General features: G+C 43.0%; 1 protein-coding gene across 7 annotated transcripts in view; it reads right to left on the reverse strand.

Annotated features, from left to right (window-relative positions):
• Window positions 1–543: 543 nt before the first annotated feature.
• Window positions 544–21,636, reverse strand: part of SULF1 (sulfatase 1) — a 162,099-nt gene continuing 141,006 nt past the window's right edge. For 3 of the 7 annotated variants that reach the window (XM_059901496.1, XM_059901495.1, XM_059901497.1), the window contains 8 exons: window positions 19,898–20,150; window positions 18,293–18,389; window positions 17,841–17,935; window positions 17,464–17,529; window positions 16,356–16,528; window positions 14,572–14,714; window positions 14,354–14,477; window positions 545–2,842 (listed from right to left, as the gene is read on the reverse strand). In XM_059901496.1, coding sequence (XP_059757479.1) covers window positions 2,172–2,842; window positions 14,354–14,477; window positions 14,572–14,714; window positions 16,356–16,528; window positions 17,464–17,529; window positions 17,841–17,935; window positions 18,293–18,389; window positions 19,898–20,150 — 1,622 coding nt within the window. In that variant the 3' untranslated portion in view covers window positions 545–2,171. Of the gene's footprint in view, window positions 2,843–12,415; window positions 12,517–14,353; window positions 14,478–14,571; window positions 14,715–16,355; window positions 16,529–17,463; window positions 17,530–17,840; window positions 17,936–18,292; window positions 18,390–19,897; window positions 20,151–21,636 lie in introns of those variants that run through there. The other 4 variants (XM_059901500.1, XM_059901501.1, XM_059901499.1 and 1 more) reach the window with 3 other exon arrangements.

Here is a 21,636-nt window from a genome sequence, read left to right on the forward strand (position 1 = left end):
GCATGGAATTTGTCAATCAGAACACTTGAGGTTTTGGAAGGCAGCGAGGTCTCCACCAAAATTCATGGTCCCCAAAGAATCCAAACTTCCTTCGGAGGGGGTCGGGGGTCCTGTCCTCTTGCTTTTGAAAAACTACATTTTTGCTGCCCAGGACTGGCTACATGATTTGCGGGTTCAGTGAAAAATGGAAACATGGGGTCCCTTGTTCAAAAACGATTGAGTATTTCAAGATGGCGACAGTAGAGAAATTAACCCAGCGCTGGCCCTGTGCAGCTGCCCAGATGCCTGCCTGGGGAAGCGGCCCTCAGGTTGCCTCTGCCACATCCCACTGGACAGCAATGAGGCAAACCCATGTGGAAATCATCAATCTGAGAGTGTTCTATAACACACTGACTTTGGATCAATTTTACAAGTAAGGCTAATGTTTAATCATGCATTGGTACATTGAGATCAGGACTCCAGTTTACTTGCAAGGAATGAGTGTACCACAAAAACTTGGTTAAGTTCATTTCGCTGAAACAGGTGAAGTTTAAACACCTTTTATTTCAAGAAATAGTGCTTCTAGGCTTTCCTGAAGCCAGAATTGTTCTATAAAAGTATCACAGAATATTACACAAGATTAAAAAACACAGTATGCTTCCTAATAACTTGAAACCTTTTTACAAAGCACATCATTCATGACCATAAATATGTTTCATCTGTCATTCAGCCGGTGACACACACACACCTGATAAAGAGCTAGTTAATTTTAACATATGTACAGAGTCTATGATAAAGACTTAAAGTTATCAAAAGATTCAACTATAACATATTAAATTTTCTTTAAAAGAGTTCACCTTAAACACGTAAAGGAAACATAATTTACCTATGCATTTGAATTATCTAAAAATAAAACAAAAATTACTGTTAAGCTAAAAAAAAAACCTTGGGAAGTTGGCTAGGATACTGGTAACTTTCAATGAGGTAATAATCCTTTTGCTGGTATTTAAACATCTAATACATGACAAGAATATTTTGAAGAACACAGAATTTCAAAAGCAGTTTTGAAGTATGCCTTTAAAAAATCAGAACCTGGTGAAGGCCTTAAAAATAATCACACAACACACACGGTGCATTTAAATTATGAAACATTCATGAGTTTGTTTTACTGAAAAGAATTCCTTATATAAATTCATAACTAGATATATTTTCTTAACACTTAAGCTTATTAGCCAAGTCAAGAAAACAAAACAAAGATGAAAAAAAAAGTCTTCAGTCCTTTTATGCTGTTAAGAAAATAATAAAAATTTAGCAATTTTAAGCATATGATGAACACTTTGAGGCCAGGCACAGAGTAAGCAGGCAATCTTTGTTTTGTTTATTTATTTTTACTGCCAACATCCTTAGCCATGCCATTCTGCTAATCAGTTTTAGCAAGTCGAGGTAAAACACATGCATTATTTTCTGGCAAAAGCGTGTGTTGAACAATATGTGATCCATACGGTGTGTCACCCTTGGGGGTCCATTTTCCTTTGTCACACTGAGAGCAAGCAGTGAGACTGACAAGTCTGGAAAAAAAATAAGACTAACCAAATAGACATGGCATTCCGATCTCAAAGTGCAAAATCACTGAGCTAAAAACGAGGGCCTTGAAAAATTCCAGTGGTTAAAAATGAATCAAAACCACACTTCGCAGGCCGTGGAAAATGGACTGAAATTTCACCGAGGACGTCAAGTTCCAGAAACTCAGAAAGGCACAACTCTAGCCATCTTGGTTGGTTAACATTTATATACTCATGTCCCTACAGCTTTCAAAAGATAATACTGTTTTAGTATCCCCCAAACAAACAAAACCCCACAAATCCACCTGTCTTTCTACTCTTGACAAATAGCGACTTAGCACAGAGTCGCTGGGCGCGTACCGCTCGCATGCGCACTGACTTCCGCTGCCCGGGTGTCCCCGGGGGAGTACCCGGGGCAGTCTGGAATGTCGGTTGTCATGATTGCCTTTATTAGTTTGCTAAGAAAAAGTTAAAAAAAAATACTGTGTTTAGGGTAAGGTAACATGGCATCTAATCAGAGGAGAGTGGAAAGGAGACACTGCCTTCCAGGCTCTGTAAGTTCCACTTCTTGTGATTCTTCCCCAGCTGGTCTGACATCCTCTCTTGGCTGCAGGAGGAAATCGGCTGCTCCTATTGGTGGACACTTTGATCCCGATGAATGGAGTCGACATCAGGATGTGTGGTAAGATGCAGCCGACCTTCAGAAGCATCTTCTCTTGGAGGACCATCCTGGGGAAGTCCCTTCTGGTGCCTGGGCCCGGGCTGCACCAGCTCCGCCGTCGTGCCATCGCCGCTGAAATCAGTTTCAAGAAGATTGATCCCTTCATGCTCCATCCACTTCTCAGTTTTATGATTTCTCCAGTGTTCAGAATTCAAACGATTAACTTCGGGCATGTCGTTATTCCATTCAAGTTTACTCTCTGGGCTGAATGTTGGTCGGTTGGAATGCAGGGTGGGAAGGTCAGCCGGCAAGGTCAAAGGAGGTGCTTCCCCAACCCTACGCCTCGGGTCTTCATCTGACTCTGCTGGTGCCGAGAGCTCAGCAGACATAGCCAGGAACCCATCACTTTGAGCACTTTTAGTCTTATTTGCTTTATTTTGCTCATGGTGACTGTTCAACAGTGCAAATACTCTATCTGCAGCCTTCAAGTAATTAGTCCAGTCAACCAGACTAAGTCTATAGTTTGGTCTGTCCTCGTAGATGCTTCCATTCACACGGTATAGATCCTCCAGGCCTTGCCAGTTGACGTCTGCAGTGAGACTGGGCTGACTAACCTTCCCATCCGTCCCATAACTGTCCTCTGTGAAAAGAGATGAAGGTGGATCCTTAGTGGAGAAAATATTTCCTACTTATTGGCTAAGTAACTTACATTGTTTTTGTGGTACAAGTCAATTTGAAATAAAACACTAAAAAGTATGTTTCCCTAGTAATTTGTTGTCGAGGAGGGGCCTAAGGTTACAAAAGTGGCTGAATGATAGTGAAATTTGGAAAGAAGATCGAACGAGTGAGAACTTCTATGACCAGGCTTGGTTTGTACCGGAAATACACTGGTATTACCGGTCAGGGGGCTTACGTTTTACTCCTGGCTCTACTCAAGTCCCCTGTGCAATCAGGAAATCAAGTGAGTGAGTCTCTCTGAGTCTTGGTCCCTCATCTGCCACATGTGGGAATAGTTGTGTGATAAAACCTTTACTACTTATAGGGCTGCTGGATGAACGATGAATTTCAAAGTAATTTAATGTAATAGGCAACGCTTAGTAAGATATTTTTATTTTATATTCCCTGACACTCAGTATAAAAACACATTTGAATGCAATTAAACTCTTCCAAGTAAATGGATCTGTTTCTTTGATTGCTTTTTTGCCCTAAAAGTTCTATCCTTTAGATAAATCAATCATTGAGTGGTTTTTCACAGCATGCAAAGAATACACCAGCTTTCTCTCTCTCAGATTTTTCTACATCACTAAGATGACTATAGTTCTGCAGAAAACAACAGCTTTTCTCTGGGTGCGCCCAAGAATGCAATGAACTACCCACAAAGCAATACAGATTAGCAGCAAGAGTGAGTAAAACTATATAAAACCTACACCCTCAGTATAACCAGAAGATAGAGAATTCTAGAATCTTCAAATCACCTGTAAGTGAAAAAAAAGTTAATACCAAATCCCAGTAGAGCTGTATGTCACACTTTGGACATCAGCCCTGGGAAGACTGTATACAAGAGAAAAGAAGAAAGAGAGAATGAAGTCAAAAATGGATTTGAAACCACTGCTGGAAAGAATGTCAACCTGAAGTATAAAACGCTGTAGAGTCTTGGTAAATCGCGGTACTGACAATGAGGAAAAGACCTAGAAGGGCACATGAATCGAGGTGGCAGTCTTGAAAGGCATCATTTCAGGGAGAAAAGGATACAAAGGAAGAGAGAAACAGCCTTTGGAAACGGGCGATAAAGGAAAAAGGAAGCCAAAGGGGGGAAATTTCAGGTCCTGCAAGAAAAAGAGAGAAACAAAGAAATTCGAGGACACACAACCTCTTACAATCCCATCCCCCAATAATAAGAAAATAAAAAAGTAAAAAGAAAGTATACTTGGTTACACAGAAAAGGATCTTCTTAAACTAGACATCTTGTAAATACTTGAAGACCATGAAATTAATAGAAGCAGTCTAAATATAAACAATATTATTATAAGAGAAAATAGAAAATAAGAATAAAAAGTCTACCATCTTATGAAAATGCCCCTGCCAAAATAAACCATAAAGTGAAGAAAACCACAGTGTAACACTGCTAAGTAAATTGAATCTTCTCAATCAAGCATCCAAGGATGTAAAAGTCACCTTAAATCAGAAATTAAAGTAGGAACCAAGGATCGTATATTCAGTCAAGCTCTCCTTCAAGTATCAAGGCTACAGAAAAACAGCTTCAAACATGTAAGGGTGCAGAGAATACTGCACACATCAGCTCACCTTGAGCATTCTCCTAGAGGATGAGTTCCATTCAACCAAGAAATCACTGGGGAAACTTCAGCGAAAGGATTGATGGCGAGCATTTAACACATTTATCAGATCCAGGAGTAAACCAAAATTAATGAGGTAGAGAACAGAAAAAAATGACATATCTAATAGATAAATCAAAATCCTGGTTCTTTAAAAAAAAGGATCAAACCAGATAGTCATTAGCTTACCTAATTAAGAAAAAGGGGAGACATTTCAAATATACAAAATAGAAAATGGCAAGGGAGAAATAATCATTGAAATATACAAAATTTAAAACACAAGCAACTATGTTGCAGACATTAAAGTGAACAGATTGGAAAACCTAGATGAGACACATAATTGTCTAGGAAAATACATTTTATTGAAATTGACCCAATAGAGATAGACAGCTTACACAGAACAATTTCCAAAGAAGGAAAAGAAAGGTTTATAACCTTTATATAAGTTTATAAGAACTACTATAGGAACTTTCTATCAGTCTTGTAAGAATTACGCTACAAAGAAGCACCAGGTCTCTGGTTTCACAGGAGAATTTTACTAAACCTTCAAGAAAAAGAGAATCTCAATGCTCTACAACCTATTCCAGAGCATAGAAGATCAAAGAAAACTTTCAAACTTTTTACAAAGCAAGTATAACATTGTTAGCTGTGGTAGGCAGAATAGTGGATTCACCCCCCCAAAGATGTCCACATCCTAATCTCTGGAAACTGGGTATGTTGCCTTACATGGCAAAATGGACTTTGCAGATGCGAATTAAGTTATGGATTTTGAGATTGGGGGGGTTATCCTGGAGCAGCCAGGCGGGGCCGATGTAATCCCGAAGGTCCTTTTTATAAAAAAGGGAGGCAGGAGAGTCAGAGAAAATGTGACCTCGGAAGCAAAGGGGCGTGTATGTTGGCGGGGGTGGGGTAGAGGCAGGTATTGAGATTTGAAGACGCTACATTTTCAGCTTTGAAGGTGGAGGAAAGGGCCATGAACAAGGAATGCAGGCAGCTTCTAGAAGCTGGAAAAGGCAAGGAAATGGATTCTTCCCTAGAGTCCCCAGAAGGAACGTAGACCAGCTGATACCTTGAGTTTAGCCCAGTAAAACCCGTTTCAGACTTCTGACTTCTAGAAATGTCAGAGAATAAATCTGTGTTGCTTTAAGGCACTGGGGTAATTAGTTATAAGAGTAATAGGAAACCAGTACAATACCTAAACAGAGAACGCTAGCATAAACAGAAAGACCATTTCAGACTGAAATCATTTATTAAGATGATGCAAAAATCCTAAATATTAGTGAAGAGAATTCAATATTATATTAAGAAAATAACACATGATGACCTATTGCAATTTATTCCAGAAATGGAAGGTTGGTTCATTCTTAGCAAGTCTATTAATACAATATACCATATTAGTAGATCTAAAGAGAAAAATGATCTGCATATCTCCATAGATGCTGAAAAGGCTTTTGACAAATTCAACACTCATTATTGATAAAAACACTAAAAAAAGAATTGATGGCTATTTCCCTAACTTAACAAAAATGTAAATACCTTAGTCCTAAACCTGCTTCTCACTTCATGGGAAAATCCTGAAAGTCTTTACATTAAGAACAGGGGCAAGGGGGCTTCCCTGGTGGCGCAGTGGTTGAGAATCTGCCTGCCAATGCAGGGGACACGGGTTCGAGCCCTGGTCTGGGAAGATCCCACATGCCGCGGAGCAACTAGGCCCGTGAGCCACAACTACTGAGCCTGCGCGTCTGGAGCCTGTGCTCCCCAACAGGAGAGGCCGCGATAGTGAGAGGCCCGCGCACCGCGATGAAGAGTGGCCCCCGCTTGCCGCAACTGGAGAAAACCCTCGCACAGAAACGAAGACCCAGCACAGCCAAAAATAAAAAAAAAAAAAAAAAAAAAAAGAACAGGGACAAGGTCACATTGTACTGAAAGCATTAGTTTATCCAATTAGATAAATCAATCAGAGACACACAAGTGGGAAAAGAAGCAAAGCTATCTCTACTTGCAAATGTATGGTAGTGTATCTGGAAAATCCAAGAAAATCCATAACAAAGTTAACTCAAAAAAAAGAAAAAAATTTAAAAGGTAGCAGGATGTAAAGTTAATATACAGAAACCAACAGCCCTCATATACACAAACAATAATCAAGGAGAGGTTTTAATGATGGAGGAAAACCCTATTTACAATAGTAACAAAGAAGATAAAGTAATTATAAATAAACTTAATAAGAATGTTCAAAAACTTTAAGAAAATACTTTTAAAAGCTCCTGAAAGACCCATAAGTATACTTAGCCAGATGGAAAGATGTCCTTTGTTCTTGGATAGAAGACTCAGCATCATAAAGATATAAATTCTTCCCAATAGCTAATACTTTATAATAACTATAAATGGAGTATAACCTTTAAAAGTTGTGAATCACTATAATGTACACCTGTAACTTACATAATATTGTATATCAACTATACTTCAATAAAAAATAGAGAATTCTTCCTGATAATTCTTGCAGAATCCAGACAGAAAAATGGTCAAAGACATAACCAGATAATATACAAAATATGTAAAATGTCCTTTAAACTTTCAAAAATATGTTCAACTCTTCTCATAATAAGAGCAATACAAATTAAAACCATACTGAGATACCCTTTCTTTCTTATTTGATTGGAAAAAAATTAAAAAGCTTGACAGCTGTCAAAAGCAAACACTGTCATACATTGATGATGGGAATGCAACCCGTATGGAAGAGAATTTGGCAATATTTACTACATCCACATATGCATTTACCTGTTGATACAGTAATCCCACCAATTCATGACTCGGAATTTACTCTGAAGATATTCTCAACAACATGAAATTATACTTGCACAAGGCCCTTTATTGCAGTACTATTTGTAATTGTGAAATATGAAAATAACTGAATAATACATAAAAGAGCAGTTGAATAAATTATGCTTTTTGCAGTTTTGACTTTGGAGCTAGGTGAAGGCATTACATACTAAAACCCAAAATCAAATGAATAATGATGAAGATAAAAAGAACCTAAAATGGAATACAAACAAATAAGCAAACCTTACTTTACTTCAAATGAATAACATAACCACAATAAAAGAGGGCGGGGCACAGAACAAGCCCAGATAACTTTGAACATAGCACTGTTTTTTGTTACTCAAAAGAGAAACAACTGAAAAATACATTGAACTCTAGACAGCGGGTTTGTTTTTGCAGTAGTGTGATTTAGCAATTCCGAAATCGCTCTCTGTGTACCGCAGCATTTAACAAATGACTTAATCCACTGGGGATACTGGAAACTGGATTTCAGTGCCTACCCGTCCCTCCACGGCACACTTCTTTTCAGGGTGCAAACTGCACAGCAGTACCCAGTGGTCCTGGTCCTGACCCACACCTTAACAGCCCTGACACAGGTCCCCTCTTCGTCTTAGGAAGCCGACCTCACCTCCAGCCCCCTGAACTCCAAACCCTGGCTTTGACCCATCTCTTGGTCTAGTGCCTTAAACAGAAAAGTCCAACAGTGCTAGCAAGGCAGCTTGAAAAGAAAACGGAGCCCTGAGATGTGACTGGGAGAAGAGACCCCGGGGCAGCTTCCTTAGGGCAACACAGAGCAGGGCAGTGAAGGCTGTGTTTTTCCCTTCTGATCTCAAGAGGTTCGGGTGGTTCAGAAAATGCATTTGTGTGCTGAACTCTGGGCTGCCAACGAGTGATGATGGAGATGGTGTTGGTGTTGATGAATATCTTTTTGTGTTTCTTATAAAATACAGTAGCATTCTTGTACCACTCATTACCCCCTTTCACATACCGCTTTCTTCATGTGAGTGCTTTGTGCCCCCATATTATACCTTACTAATAATACCCATCATCATTGGGGCTTGCTATATGTCAGGCTCTGTTCTCAGCTTCTGACTAGTGAGGCTGGGATTTGAACCCAAGGCAGGCTGGCTTCAGTGTCTGTGCTCTAACCACAGTACTGTGCAGCCCCTAACACACAGCTATGCCACCCATAACTGTCTACAAGGAACGCACTGCGGCCACAGGGGCAAATGAATCAAAACAAGCAAAAGCGGTTCCTTAAAAACTAAAGGATCCAGGGGCTTCCCTGGTGGTGCAGTGGTTGAGAATCTGCCTGCCAATGCAGGGGACACAGGTTCGAGCCCTGGTCTGGGAAGATCCCACATGCCGCAGAGCAACTGGGCCCATGAGCCACAACTACTGAGCCTGCGCGTCTGGAGCCTGTGCTCCGCAACAAGAGAGGCCGCGATAGTGAGAGGCCCGTGCACCGCGATGAAGAGTGGCCCCTGCTCGCCGCAACTAGAGAAAGTTCTCGCACAGAAACGAAGACCCAACACAGCCAAAAATAAATAAATAAATAAATAAAACCAAAAAAAAAAACCCTAAAGGATCCAGGGATCCCATTCCTGAGCATATATTCATATATTCATGTTCATAGCAACACTATTTCCAATAGCCAAGACATGGAAGCAACCAAAATGTCCATCGACAGAGGAATAGATAAAGAAGATACGGTACATATATACAATAGAATACTACTCAGCCATAAAAAAGAGTGAAATAATGCCATTTGCAGCAACATGGATGGACCTAGAGATGATCATACTAAGTGAAGTAAGTCAGATAGAGAAAGTCAAATACCATATGATATCACTTACATGTGGAATCTAAAAAAGATACAAATGAACTTATTTACAAAACAGAAACAGACTCACAGACATAGAAAACAAACTTATGGTTACCAAAGGGGAAAGACGGAGGGGAGGGATAAATCAGGAGTTTGGGATTAACATATACACACTACTATATATATAATAGATAATCAACAGGACCTACTGTGTAGCACAGGGGACTCTACTTCATATTCTGTAATAACCTATATGGGAAAAGAATCTGAAAAAGAATATATGTATATGTACATACATGTATAAAACTGAAACACTCTGCTGTACACCAGAAACTAACACAGCATTGTAAACCAACTATACTTCAATAAAAAGTCGACTTTACGTTTGGAAAAAACAAACAAGCAAAAGCAATGTGGACAGAAGCATGGTCGCTGGGGGCGGGCACGACGTGGCCTGCTGGGCTGTAGGGCGCGGGACAAAAGGGGCAGGAAGCAGCCATGCCGGCCTTAGGCTGCCAAGAAGGGACCGGGACTGGCCGGAGCTCATCGAAGGGCAGCGGCATCAGCTTTCACAGGCAATGGGAAAAATAAACACCCCATCAACCTGTGGATCCGATTCTATTTTGCAACACAGAACTTATTACTTTCAACTCAAACCAGCAATTATTTCCTGAGTAGAATGGGGGCCACTTTACTGAGCTGTGTCCCTACCCTGAGCCTGTCCTAACCGGGAAAATGACCAGTGGGAATAAGCAAAGCATTTCAGCTGCCCTGCCTCATGGACCTCCCAGGCCAAAAAAAAAAAAAAAAAAAAGGAAATTGAACAGGGAACAGACTGGCTTTTAAAAGACCTTCTAAATAAGCCTGAGGATTAATTTTCGAAAATTCACAAAACTGAAGGCAGTTTACAAACTCTTCTGTAGTCGATCTTGTACAAAGTACATTCTCTAAAATATTCTTGAATTTTCAAATTCCAAACTCTTCAGGTGTGATTGTTCTCATTTTTCTCAAAGGCTTTTGTAATCAAATCGCATGATTCAAAATGCATTTTCATTAGTTTTCTAAAATAAATAAATAAATAAAAATCTGAAAGAATCGAAGCTTCCAAAAACCCATCAGCGGTGCCGTCACGGGAGGGCTGTTGACTGGTTAAGTGGGACGGCAGTTTTTCTGGCCGTTCCACATCTGTCGCCTTTCAATCCGACAGGATGCGATGGACAGGGGAGGCCGCATCAAGCACTGCCTTTGGGTGTCCGGGGAGAGGCCAGGTCTGACAGGCCGATGCCCTCCTGTTTCATCATTTCCTGCCTACGATGTGGATAGCAGCTGAAAGGTAGTTTGCCTCATGGATTATGAAACGGTGGAGTCTGAAAACGCCAGTCATTCTGAGTTAAAAGGGATCCTTAGATTTGTCCATTGGTAAGGAATTTAGAAGAAAAAACAAAACAAAACAGGTAACAAGAGGTTACCCTGCCACACACACTTTCACTCGCCACATTCCCAGGGAAGGGACGCCATGTCCTCAACAACTAAAGCTACCAAGCGTTTGCCCAAACGACCCCAGAAATGATGGATTTGGCCCCGTTTAGTGATGGTGGTGACAGGGGTCAGGGTAGGGGGGTCCCAGATGCCTGCCCTTTATTCATGACTGGAGTGCAGTTAGCCATTCTTCATCTCAAAGCTGTCCAAGGGTGGCTTGCTGAAGAACTCTCTTCCTCAGCTCTGACCAGACTGGTGTCTTAAATAACCTGTTAATACCCTTTTACCTCTGTCATGACAGAAATAAAAGAGGGCCGGACGGAAAATCCCGCAGCTGTAGAATTGAGTGCATCATAAAATAACTGTAAAGTCAGTAACTAGTGTGAGGTCCACTTAAAATGCCCCACTTCAGAAATGTCTTAACGGGACCCCCGGGAAGCAGGCAGATCAGTCCCGGTGTGTGAGATGCTACCTCGGCAGCCCGTAGCCTGGGGGAGACCCGCGTAAGAGGGGGCTGTCCTGCTCTGTCTCACGTGTGCTGGTGCGGGGCACGCAGGGTGGGTGTGGAGGCGGAGTGAGGAAAGGAAAGAAGAAAGACAAGAGGGAAGAGAAAAAGAAGAGACAGAGAGACCGCTATCAAGGACCCCCAGAAGTCCAGCTTTCTTTGTCTTGTTTGTTTGCTTACACCTTCCCCGCCATCATTCAGCTTCTCATGGGACCAATGAACTGCCCTCTGAAAGGAGGAACCTGAGACCACAGCTCAGGAGCCTGGAGGAGGAGCAGGGGGGCCACCAGGGTGCCCTGGACAGGCGACATTATTCTATTTCTTTGAGACAGTATCAAGATGGGTGACACCAGGGAGGTCCATGTCCCTTTGATGAAAGTGTTTCTCCCAAGAGGATTCGTGAACTAAGGCAGTGACACATCCGTGCCTCAGTTTCCCCTCAGTAAGGTGGTAAGGACAGACCCCTCCTGCCCCACACGGCACGTTTCTGACAGACCTGCTTGAAGTCTAAGCTTGGAGTAGAAGGTTCTGTGCAAGGGCTGACACGGCCACCAGGCGTTCTGGGTCCCCCTCCCCGACCCCAGAGCACAGGGAGGTAAGTGGGATGGATGGGGGGCTGGAGGGGATAAGAGGACAGGGCTGAGGAGTCTTCAGCAAGCTTTCATGTGTCAGGCACTATTGTCTCTAGGCTGTGCTGAGACCTTTCTGCGAGTCTTGATTCCAGATACGCTGACCCCGACTCCCACGCTTCCTATTCACTCACCAGCCTCCTGCAAAGCTTCTGAGCCCCATCACCACTGCTTTCACCGCCAAAGTTAATTAAGGACTGTGAACAAGGAAACGCCTTCTCTCTGCTCCACCTTCAGCTCTAGCGTGCTCTTAAAATTCCCGTGACTCCTTTTGTGATTTTGACTTCATAAAATCTCTACCTCATTTCTGTGAAGCCTCTCCACCAAATCAACATGTAAGCACCACCAGGAAAATAATTCTCCCCCCTTCTCCCCAGGGCTCCCGAAGGTCATTCTGTTTTCTCCCTCTTCACGTCATTCCGTGCTTAAAAGCACCATCCAACAAGCAATCAAGCGTGGGACTGAGTGAATGCTCTGAGAGACATCTTGTTGTGACAATGAGTTGATGTAAAAGCAAAATGACAGATCTGTCCCCAGTGACACAAGACGGTGGAGAAAGCTGTTAGAACATGCGTGCACCCCAAGCTACGCTCTGTGCGACAAGGTGAGAAACAGAAATGAGTTAAAATGGCTGGATCATGCAATGACTGGGAAAGAAGCTGCCGGGCAGAATAAAAAAGTGTGAATACCTGTGCAGGTCATAGCTTCCTCCATCTTTATTTCCTGATGTAGGAAAATATAAGAGTAATTTACGTTAGCTTTACAACTCATAAAACCACCCACTATGTCATGTTCCATGCACAACATCTAAACCCTAGAAAGAAATATATCGTGTGAAATACAGACAGTGCCGGAGTCCCACAGAGCTTTTCTATTAGACAGGTTCAAAATGAGGATGGAAAGCTATAAATAAAAAGGTTTAAGATAAAACGTATCAGACTTCACATGAAAAATGGGTGAGGGTGAGATAGGAAAGCCCATTTCAAAGTGATAAAACGGTACTTCCCAAAGTCCATGTAAGTCTCAGGAATAGTTAAATTTTGGTTATTTTAGACAAAACACTTGGAAAAAAGGGCCAATAATCATCTCCCTCAGGAAGCGTCTAGAAGGTGGACAGGACTACTTGAAGTGTAACGGTAACAATAGGCTCCACCTGGCGTGTCGTTCACCATTTAGAGACTCTATCAGGTTTCACTAAGTGGAGCTGCTATGTCATCACCAGTAGGAGGTGCTATGTTCTTCAGGGGAGAAATATCCGGGTGTAATATTTCAAGTGCCTCTAATACTTGTTTCAATTTCCAGGCCTTAGGGGGCTTTTTTGGGGAGTAAAATTTGAGGAAAAGGTCAACAGATAAGCAGGATATCTGGAAAGATTTAAGCTGAGTGGAGTCAGTGACCAAAAGACCTGGCTGGACTCTTCTGGCTGGCAATGAATTCCGATAAGGTTTTAACTGAGGGGTGGTGACTGACAGCTGTGATGGCACCGCCCACAGGATTTAGAATTTCCTCTGGGACTCGCAGCTTGAATGCCGTGAGGACCCTATAGTGGTGGAAATGACAGGTGACGATGCTGATCATTTCAGCATGCGCCACTGCCCCCGCCCCCAGTCCCCCATCAAGGCTCATGGCCTGGGGAGCTGCCTACTTTTATTGCTGGCTCTGCAGGGGACCCACAGGGACACAGGCCCTTAAGGGCGCTGAGAAAACTCAGCTGCCCAACAGCGGGTTTTTGCAAATTGTTCCCACTGTCTTTGGGTCTAGCTCTTCACCCTTTTGGGGTTGGCATGCTGTGCCCTTGGCCAGCCTCAGCTCTTTCTCCTTCCTTCTATGGACAGCTGATATTTACATTTCCACAGGAATTATGAGAAAATAAGTATTCTCATTAACCAGGAAAGAGCTGGGACGGACACTGAAAAGAACTGCATCTCCATGAGCCAAAGGAGAAATGAGTTTAACATTGCAGACCAGGGAGGGAACATCTGGCTGATTCCATACAGGCCCTCTTATACTTTCAGATCTCAAGACAACGTTGTGCCCAAACATCTCTAGTTTCAGATGGCAAACACTTGCAGAAGAAATCTAATTCAGTGTGTCGTGGGCAGGGATCCAACTGGGGGAGTTCCAAACTCTGAGAGGCAGAAATAGGGCACTGTGTGTTTCCATCCCAATTCTCTTAAAAAAAAATAGGATATCCTGGTTGACCTAGAGTATATCTTATGACTGTTGATATCAATAACAAATAAACCCCCGATGCTTTCATCCCATTTTCCAGTGGATGCTTCCATCAGGAATTGAGGTTTACTAAGAGAAGGGATCTTTGGGCGAGATGGAATGAAACACTCACCAAATCTTTGGGGGTATTAAATTTTTCGTTAGTGCACCCAGAGCTAAATTAGGGAACAAAATATGTTTGGAATTGCCTGGAAAGTTTCCCTTGTAAGGATCCCAAACTAGACGTTTCTATGTCTTCTATCCCCAACTATATGTTTCAAAGGCAGAAAACTTGACAACAGAAAGAATTTTCCAGGTACTATGGGACAAAAAAAATTTTTTTCCTTACCAACTTCTAGGCCCTTAGGTCTTGGGTTGCACTGCTTATACCCTTGACAGCTCCTGAGTTCCATCAGCTGCATGTGTAGCTGATTCAAAACGCCCCGTTCTATTGTGTGCACGGTATTTGTGAGCTGCGGATGAAGCGGCCAGGACAGTATCTTTAAGCTCACGTTCTGCTTATTCCATTTTCAATAAGCTTCATAAAATGAAAACATATTGACTTACCTGATAAGGATCAGTATTCATATCAAAAAACTCCAAAAAGCCAGTGGCGAACTCACAGAAAAGAAAATTATGCGTCTCATTAACTGTCCGCAAACACCAGTAGGTGTTGTTGTTAGAACTCGTGCAAGCACAGAAAGAGCCCACTGTTGGCAAGAAAGATAAACAAAACAAAAAGAATGAGAAAACCCAGGAGCCTCGCCATTCCAGTGTTTCCTTATCTTTACATTTTAAAGTTCACATTTTCTTTCTTGCAAATACTGTGTGTGTAGACGTTAAAAACAACTACATTTCTCCCCCTCTCTATACAAATTTGCCGTGAGATTAGGTGACGATGCAAAAAAACAGTGGCAACCTAGGAGGGTGATTATAGGCTGAAGGTGAAGGTGAAGTTTCAGGCTCTTTCGTTTGCTGTCCCCTTAGCTCTGTGGGGCACTGTCTCCAAAACAGGGTGACTGAGTGGAGAACGGGAAGGAAAGTATCGGAACTCCAATTTATGGTTGTTTTAATTTTTTTTAAAGAGGGAAAAAATGGTTACTTAATAAAAAGATGGACCCAGTGCCTTAGCTTGCTCTGAATGTCAGGTGGTCGCGTGTCACAAATGGTGAAAGGAAAGAGAGGGGATTCTGCAGTGTGGATGGGTTTGGAGGAGGCTTGAGCGCAGCTCAGTGGATTTAAGGGTGTCGAAATTTGTGATCTTGCAGACTCTCTACAACACCTGAACATGAGATGGACCGTTACCATGAACATCTTTTGTACCACGCAGAGGTTCGCTGGTTAACTTGTAGAAAGTACGTGAAAGAGCGGTCATATGAAAGCTTCTGCTACTCCCTCTGCCTGGGGTGCTGTACCCCCAACCCCTGTTCACATGATTCCTTCTCTCCACGCCTTAGGTTTCAGCTTCAATATCACCTCTTCAGAAAGGCCCTTTATCCCTACCCTCTCTAAAAGGGTCCCTTTTAAAAACTTTGATCACTGTTTCCTTCACAGCATTATTACAACTTGTAATTATTTTATTGATTTCATTTACTTTCTTTCTTTACCCCCTTTCGGAATATAAGTGTCTTGAGGGCAGAGAAGGAGGTGTGTCTCGCTCATCGTGTGTCTCCCATGCTCGGCCCAGACCCTGATGGAGAGCTGATCTCCAGCAAGCTCTGTGACCCTCAGATCCCCACATTCAAAGTTAAAGCTAGGCCTTTAAAAGTTCACTCAGCCTCGAGTGTGTAAACATTATGTAAACATAAATGCAAACACAGACCCTGAAATCAAGATGCACCAAAACAGAAAGGAAAGCAAAAATGATCACAAATAGGTCTTAGGTCTCCCCAAGAATGGTCTCTGGTTTCCTGGGAGTCTCCAAATCCCAGTTTGAGAAACAATGACCTGGACTTCAAGTGCAAGTCTCCATGCACTCGCAATAAAGCAGAAATGAAATATATTTGGGACAAAATTGTTCATCCATTTATTTAGTTACTTAGTGACAAAGCAGTCTTGCTGGGCCAGAAGTCTGTCAGGGGCTGGGTACTCCGTGAAATATCATCAGGAGAAAAACCCACGGAGAGCTGGGCATTTTCAAACAAAACATCAAAATACAAATTTCTAAAGAAAAAAGTAATTTTGGGCAAAATGATTCTAGCTGTCAGTATAGACAATGATATGATGCTTTAATCTAGGGTCTTTCTAGATTCCTGGTTTCGAGCTGCTGAATTCCCAGTCTAAGTAACTGTGCGCGAGCTGCTGGCTGTCAGGCTGGTGGCGGGAGGTGGCACTTAGATGGGGCGACTCACGGTTCCAGAACGGCGCTGTCTGCCAGTGATTGTTGTCATGCGTGAAGCAGGTGAGGCCAGGAAGGCTGCACTCTTCACCCTTCCGCTGCCGCTTCTTCTCCTTCCTCTCTTTCTTCCTCCTGCGGTTCTCCTTGAAAAGCTGCAGTTTGCTGTCTACTTCTTGAGCGGCTTCTCTATTCCAATAGAAGGGACGTTTTAATGATCAGAAAGCACTTTCTCAAGTAAAAATAGGATCGTTGCTATGAATCGCACACACAGATTTAGGCACAAGATAGTAGACACACAATAACAGATGGCCTTACTTTTTCAGAGGGCCTCGAAGCACAAAATATAAGCAGCAATATTGGAGACAAACTCATGGAGTGACAACGCTCTTAGAATTTTACTGAGTCTTAACAGGATTGACATTTTCTTCCTTATTGACATGCAAACATTGATGGAAATAAATGTCAACGTGAATCAGTAGATCCCGTTGGCCATGCCCTTTGGGCAAGTGGCTTAAATTCCTGGTGGCCCAATATCTATCAGCCATGAAGTCAATGATTGGTTGGATTAGATGACTTGAATTAGGTTGCTAAAATTCTCTGGACAAATCCTACAAAATAGGCTTGGAAAGAATCAAAAAAAAATTTTTTTTTATGACCTTGATCTTTCCATGAAGGGCTCAAATTTTGTTGAGGCTCAAATATTAAATTCCCTTTACACGCAAATTTTACGATTATTTTAAAAAGATGTCTTTTTCTTCCAACTTATAGAACGCAACACAGTTGTACGCTGCTCTGCAGAACACACGGACCTAATTCAGCAAGTCCACAGAAAGCAGTGCATGGAGTACAATCTAGATACCAGCCGATACACCAGCAGAGAGCACACACGCAATTAGAGCAGAACTTCAAATGATACCCCCTCCCAGGATTCCAAAAATATCGACTGCCATGGTCCCTTGGCAAGACGTGGGCTTGTTTTCCACTTCTTGAGCTAATGCCCTCCCAGTTGCATCTACTTTTCTTAAGCAGCACCACTTGGAACACAGGAGTCCCAGCAGCCTTTCAGGAAGGCCCCGCAAAAAGTCCTTCACTCCCAGCAAATGTGGCCAACAGTTACTTACTTGAATGGGTGAAGGTGGCTCTTTAATTTCTCTTGCTTTTTCACACCTTTCTCTTTGTTGTAATAGCTGCAGGCAAGAAGGTTGAAAAGTGAGTCTTCATCATCGTGCATTTGATCAAACAGTTGATTTATAAAATGGAAGCAAAATACAAGGTAGGCAGTTATTTTGTTGTATGTAACAATCTTAAGTTACTGGGACTTCTTTTTTTAAGCTTCTGCTTAGGTTTATGACATGTTTAATTTGACATAAATGGTTTAGATCATCACAATATATGATATCAATTTAGTAAGCTCTCTATTGGTAAAAGAGAGAAACAAGCCTAACGTGCATCACTGCAACTTGCGTGCAAATGAGACCACGGATGGACACACACACACCTCTGTTTATTGCAGCCACACTCCTCAGGTTTCCTTCTCTTTAGATGTCCTCTCACTTCTCTTAAATTCTTAATTTTATCTTGCAAAGCCTCAATCTGGAAAACACGCATGTCAACAGTGGCATTTTAAGATCAAAATTTTCTAATTAATTTGGAAACAAGCTGGGCCTAGAATATGTCTACCTCTATATTCCAACCGATGTGTTATAATAAACATTAACAGCTGGCTCTTTTATAATTGAATCATTTTGCTCACAGAGATTTCAAGAGGTCATGCTTTTTTCACCTTCTATTTTGTTTTCAGTCAGGACTATCACAGTGTCACTGGAGAAGCAGAAGCAGCTTGTTCTTCTATTCTTCGCATAATTATAAAAAAGATGAGTGCACACAGCAGGGCTGGCAAGTGGGGTGGGCTTTTGGAATATACCTTCCAATTACATGGCCATGGCTCACCTCTTTATCAATGTATGCCTTGTGGTCCTTCCAGGCTCTGGCTGATTGATAAAGTTCTCTCTCACAATGGATTGTATCATTTGGAAGAATAAAGCATCTGCAAATACCAAGCAAACAACATTAGAAATAGGTTTCTATGCTAATATTAAAAAGCATTAAAAATAGCCAAGGGAACTTCATTATCCTCTATACCAGAGGTCCCCAGCCCCCAGGCCATAGACCAGTAGTTGTCCGCGGCCTGTTAGGAGCTGAGTGGCACAGCAGGAGGTGCGCGGGGGGCAAGTGAGTGAAGCTTCATCTGTCGCTCCCCATCTCTTCCCATCGCTTGCATTACCGCCTAGATCATCCCCTGCTCCCTCCCCCACCATGTAGAAAAATTGTCTTCCATGAAACCGGTTCCTGGTGCCAAAAAGGTTGGGGACCGCTGCTCTAACTGCTTAATTTGGATGCAAGCAGTTACCTGGAGCTGAGCTACAGACAAGGATAAGTGGGAATGTTTCCTGGCTACTGGTGAGGACAGAGGATGGTATCAGAGAGACGTCATCACGAAGATCAAGGCAACATTCAATATTCATGTCCCTATGAACAAATATCACCCCCCCCAAACTCCACTTTCGAAAGCCCCACCAAATACTGTAGGAAAAAAAATGAAGTTCTCACAGTTGTAACGGAAATGGTTGATTTGAAGAAATACAGAGTTAGAAGGTGGTTATTCATCCTACCTATTTTGTTACAAAGAGCCTGCCTGAGGTGCCCCATTAAGTTTGAAGCAAAGAAGCAGCCCCAGGGATGGACAGCAGGTGGGATGGGGGAGCAAATCAACACTGAATGAGAAACAAACCCGGGTTTAAATCTTTTAGCATCTAACCATAACCGCTGCAGGCACCAGGAGACCCGTCCCAAAGATAAAAATCCTGGCAGGGCTCACAGCACCCCACCTCCCTAAAGTGATGAAATGCAAGAGAAAACAAAGATCTCGCTAAAAAATTCAGAAAGAAAAGATTTCTCTATCAAGAGAGCACACAGATTTTGGAAGGAACTGAAGAACCAGGGTAGTCAGTTAAAGCCGAGGGGAATCACCTCCCTCCCCATCTCCGTGACTCTCTGGGATCTGGAGAGGTCAGGTGTTTCTGCATCTCATATCCATCCTCAACCCACGCCATCTTTCTGGACGCTTCTCCGGGACCCAGAGTCCTCCCTTGGGCTGTGTTTCATTTCTGAGAGCCTCACACGGTAACTGCTCTGAGCCACAGTGCCCACGCAGCGAGAGCCTTTCCAGCCCTGGTAACGGCTTCCATGTGTTTTCTAGACTCCACAAAGGTAACTGCTTCAGGGCAGAACTCCACTCCTGCTGAGTCAAGATGTGACAGCATCACTCTGGCTAAATGCCCAGCTGATCAGCCTTCATGTGAAACTGACCCAAAGCAAATGTCCAAATCTATGACTGTTTGGACTCCTTGTTGCTTCTTTAACCCCCAGGTATACATCGGCCAGCTCTAGGAACACCGTACTGCTGAGTGACACCGCTTTTTGCAAAGGGGCAAAATCGTATGATATGGAGGGATGACTCTGAACGCAACCCCCGTGAACACAAAGCCTTCCTACTTGTGCGTCACTCGGACAGTGGCGGGCAGGCCCACGGCATTGCCGCTGTCGGCCAGCATCGCGTCCCCATCACCGCCGCTGCTGGCCTGGCGGCCTCTGGGCCCCTGGCGACCTTCATCATGACGCTTGGCAATGTTTCGTGGTCGCAGGACTTGCAGTTCTTCTTCTTCCAGGTTTATGTCATATATTTCGCCTTCAAATTCGACTGACAAGGAGCGTGTCTGCCGGGTATGGACAAATCTGGGCTTGTACTCTGGAAATAAGGGCAGACAGGTTAACACGGATGGCCAGGTGTAGTTTAGGAGGGAAGAAAATGATCGCCAGGCTTGGTGAGCATTTTGGGAAGGGGCAAGCAGCACACACTGCATTGCTGAGGGCACATCATGGTGCAGTGGCCGGCCCGTGGGAATTCACACTGGGAGAGGCAGGCTATGGTCCAGGCTTTGCAAGTGCAGAGCAGTGTGCTGGATGGTGTGTTTCTCTGGGTCTCAGGCCTTTCATCCCTCAAGTGAGGGGGTAGATCTAGCTGATCTCTAAGACCCTTTCCCCTTAGGGTAGGCTGTGAACTTCGACATCAAGTTTTCAAAGTGAACTACAAGGCCGTTTGGATAAAACTGTTAGTAATAGTAATGACTATAATTAGCTTTTAACAATAAAACTATTAATAATAATAATGACTATAATGAGCTTTTGCTATGTATTATTCCCGTCGTCCTTTTCTCTAATGCACAATCATGAAAGACAGGAATTATGACAATAAATCCTCACATTAAAAAATCTATCAGATTGTCAAAACAAGCTCATGAATTTGTTATCGTCTTTATATTACGATGAGAAAACTGAAGCTTTGAATGTTACATACTTTTGCCAGGTGATGCAGCCAATAGTTGTGGGATCTCAGACTACAATCTATCAGATTCTAAAGATGACAGTCTTCCCACGACACTGGGCTGTTTTTTCAAAAAGGTGAATGCTCCAGACACCTTCTATTTGCACAAACAATAGAAGATTGCTCTAAGAAAAATTAAATTTTGCAAATGCTTTCATCAGCCAACTGACTAAATGCCTGGCAGATGGACAGTAATGCCAGGGGGAGGTGAGTGGGCTTTCTGGTCACCGGAGACCACTGTCAAGGCTCACTGTGGGCTAGATAAGAGCTTTAACATACACACACTGGTCCCCGCTGGTCAGATGCACTCAGGCTCTGCGGGGGGTCGGGGGGGGGCACTCAGTGGCCTTACGTGTCCAGCCTGCTGCTAAAGTAGGAAGAAAGGGAGCACATTGGCTGCAAGATCAGAATCATGTCGCTCTCTGCAGGGTGCTGCTCTCAGAGGAAACGCCCCTGTGCACTGGATCACTGCGAGTGCTCACGAATCCCATCACTACGCAAAAGGGGAACGTCCACTCCTGTTCTCGAATACACAGCACCCCACGTGGCTTGAAAAAGTGGCCCCAGACTTCTTGAGCTGGTGCTCCACACGGAAAAATCAGTGTGTTTTATGGTCAGTGCCAGGGGAGCGACAACTGAACTTCTTGAGAGAAAAGAGGCTTCCCCCACGTCCAGGCTGGACACTGGAGATGGCTTCTGTTAAGGGAGAAGGTCAGGGGTCCTGTCCCTTGTCGTTTTCCCATTTGAAATCTTTGTGTGAATTATTAAACCTGGCATTTTCTCTCAGGAGGAAAGAAAACCTCCAAAGTCAATGATTTTCAGCCTCTGGGGTTATAGATTCCTTTAATAT

This window comes from Balaenoptera ricei, chromosome 17 (assembly GCF_028023285.1).
Source record: "Balaenoptera ricei isolate mBalRic1 chromosome 17, mBalRic1.hap2, whole genome shotgun sequence".
Taxonomy (NCBI): Eukaryota; Metazoa; Chordata; class Mammalia; order Artiodactyla; family Balaenopteridae; genus Balaenoptera; species Balaenoptera ricei.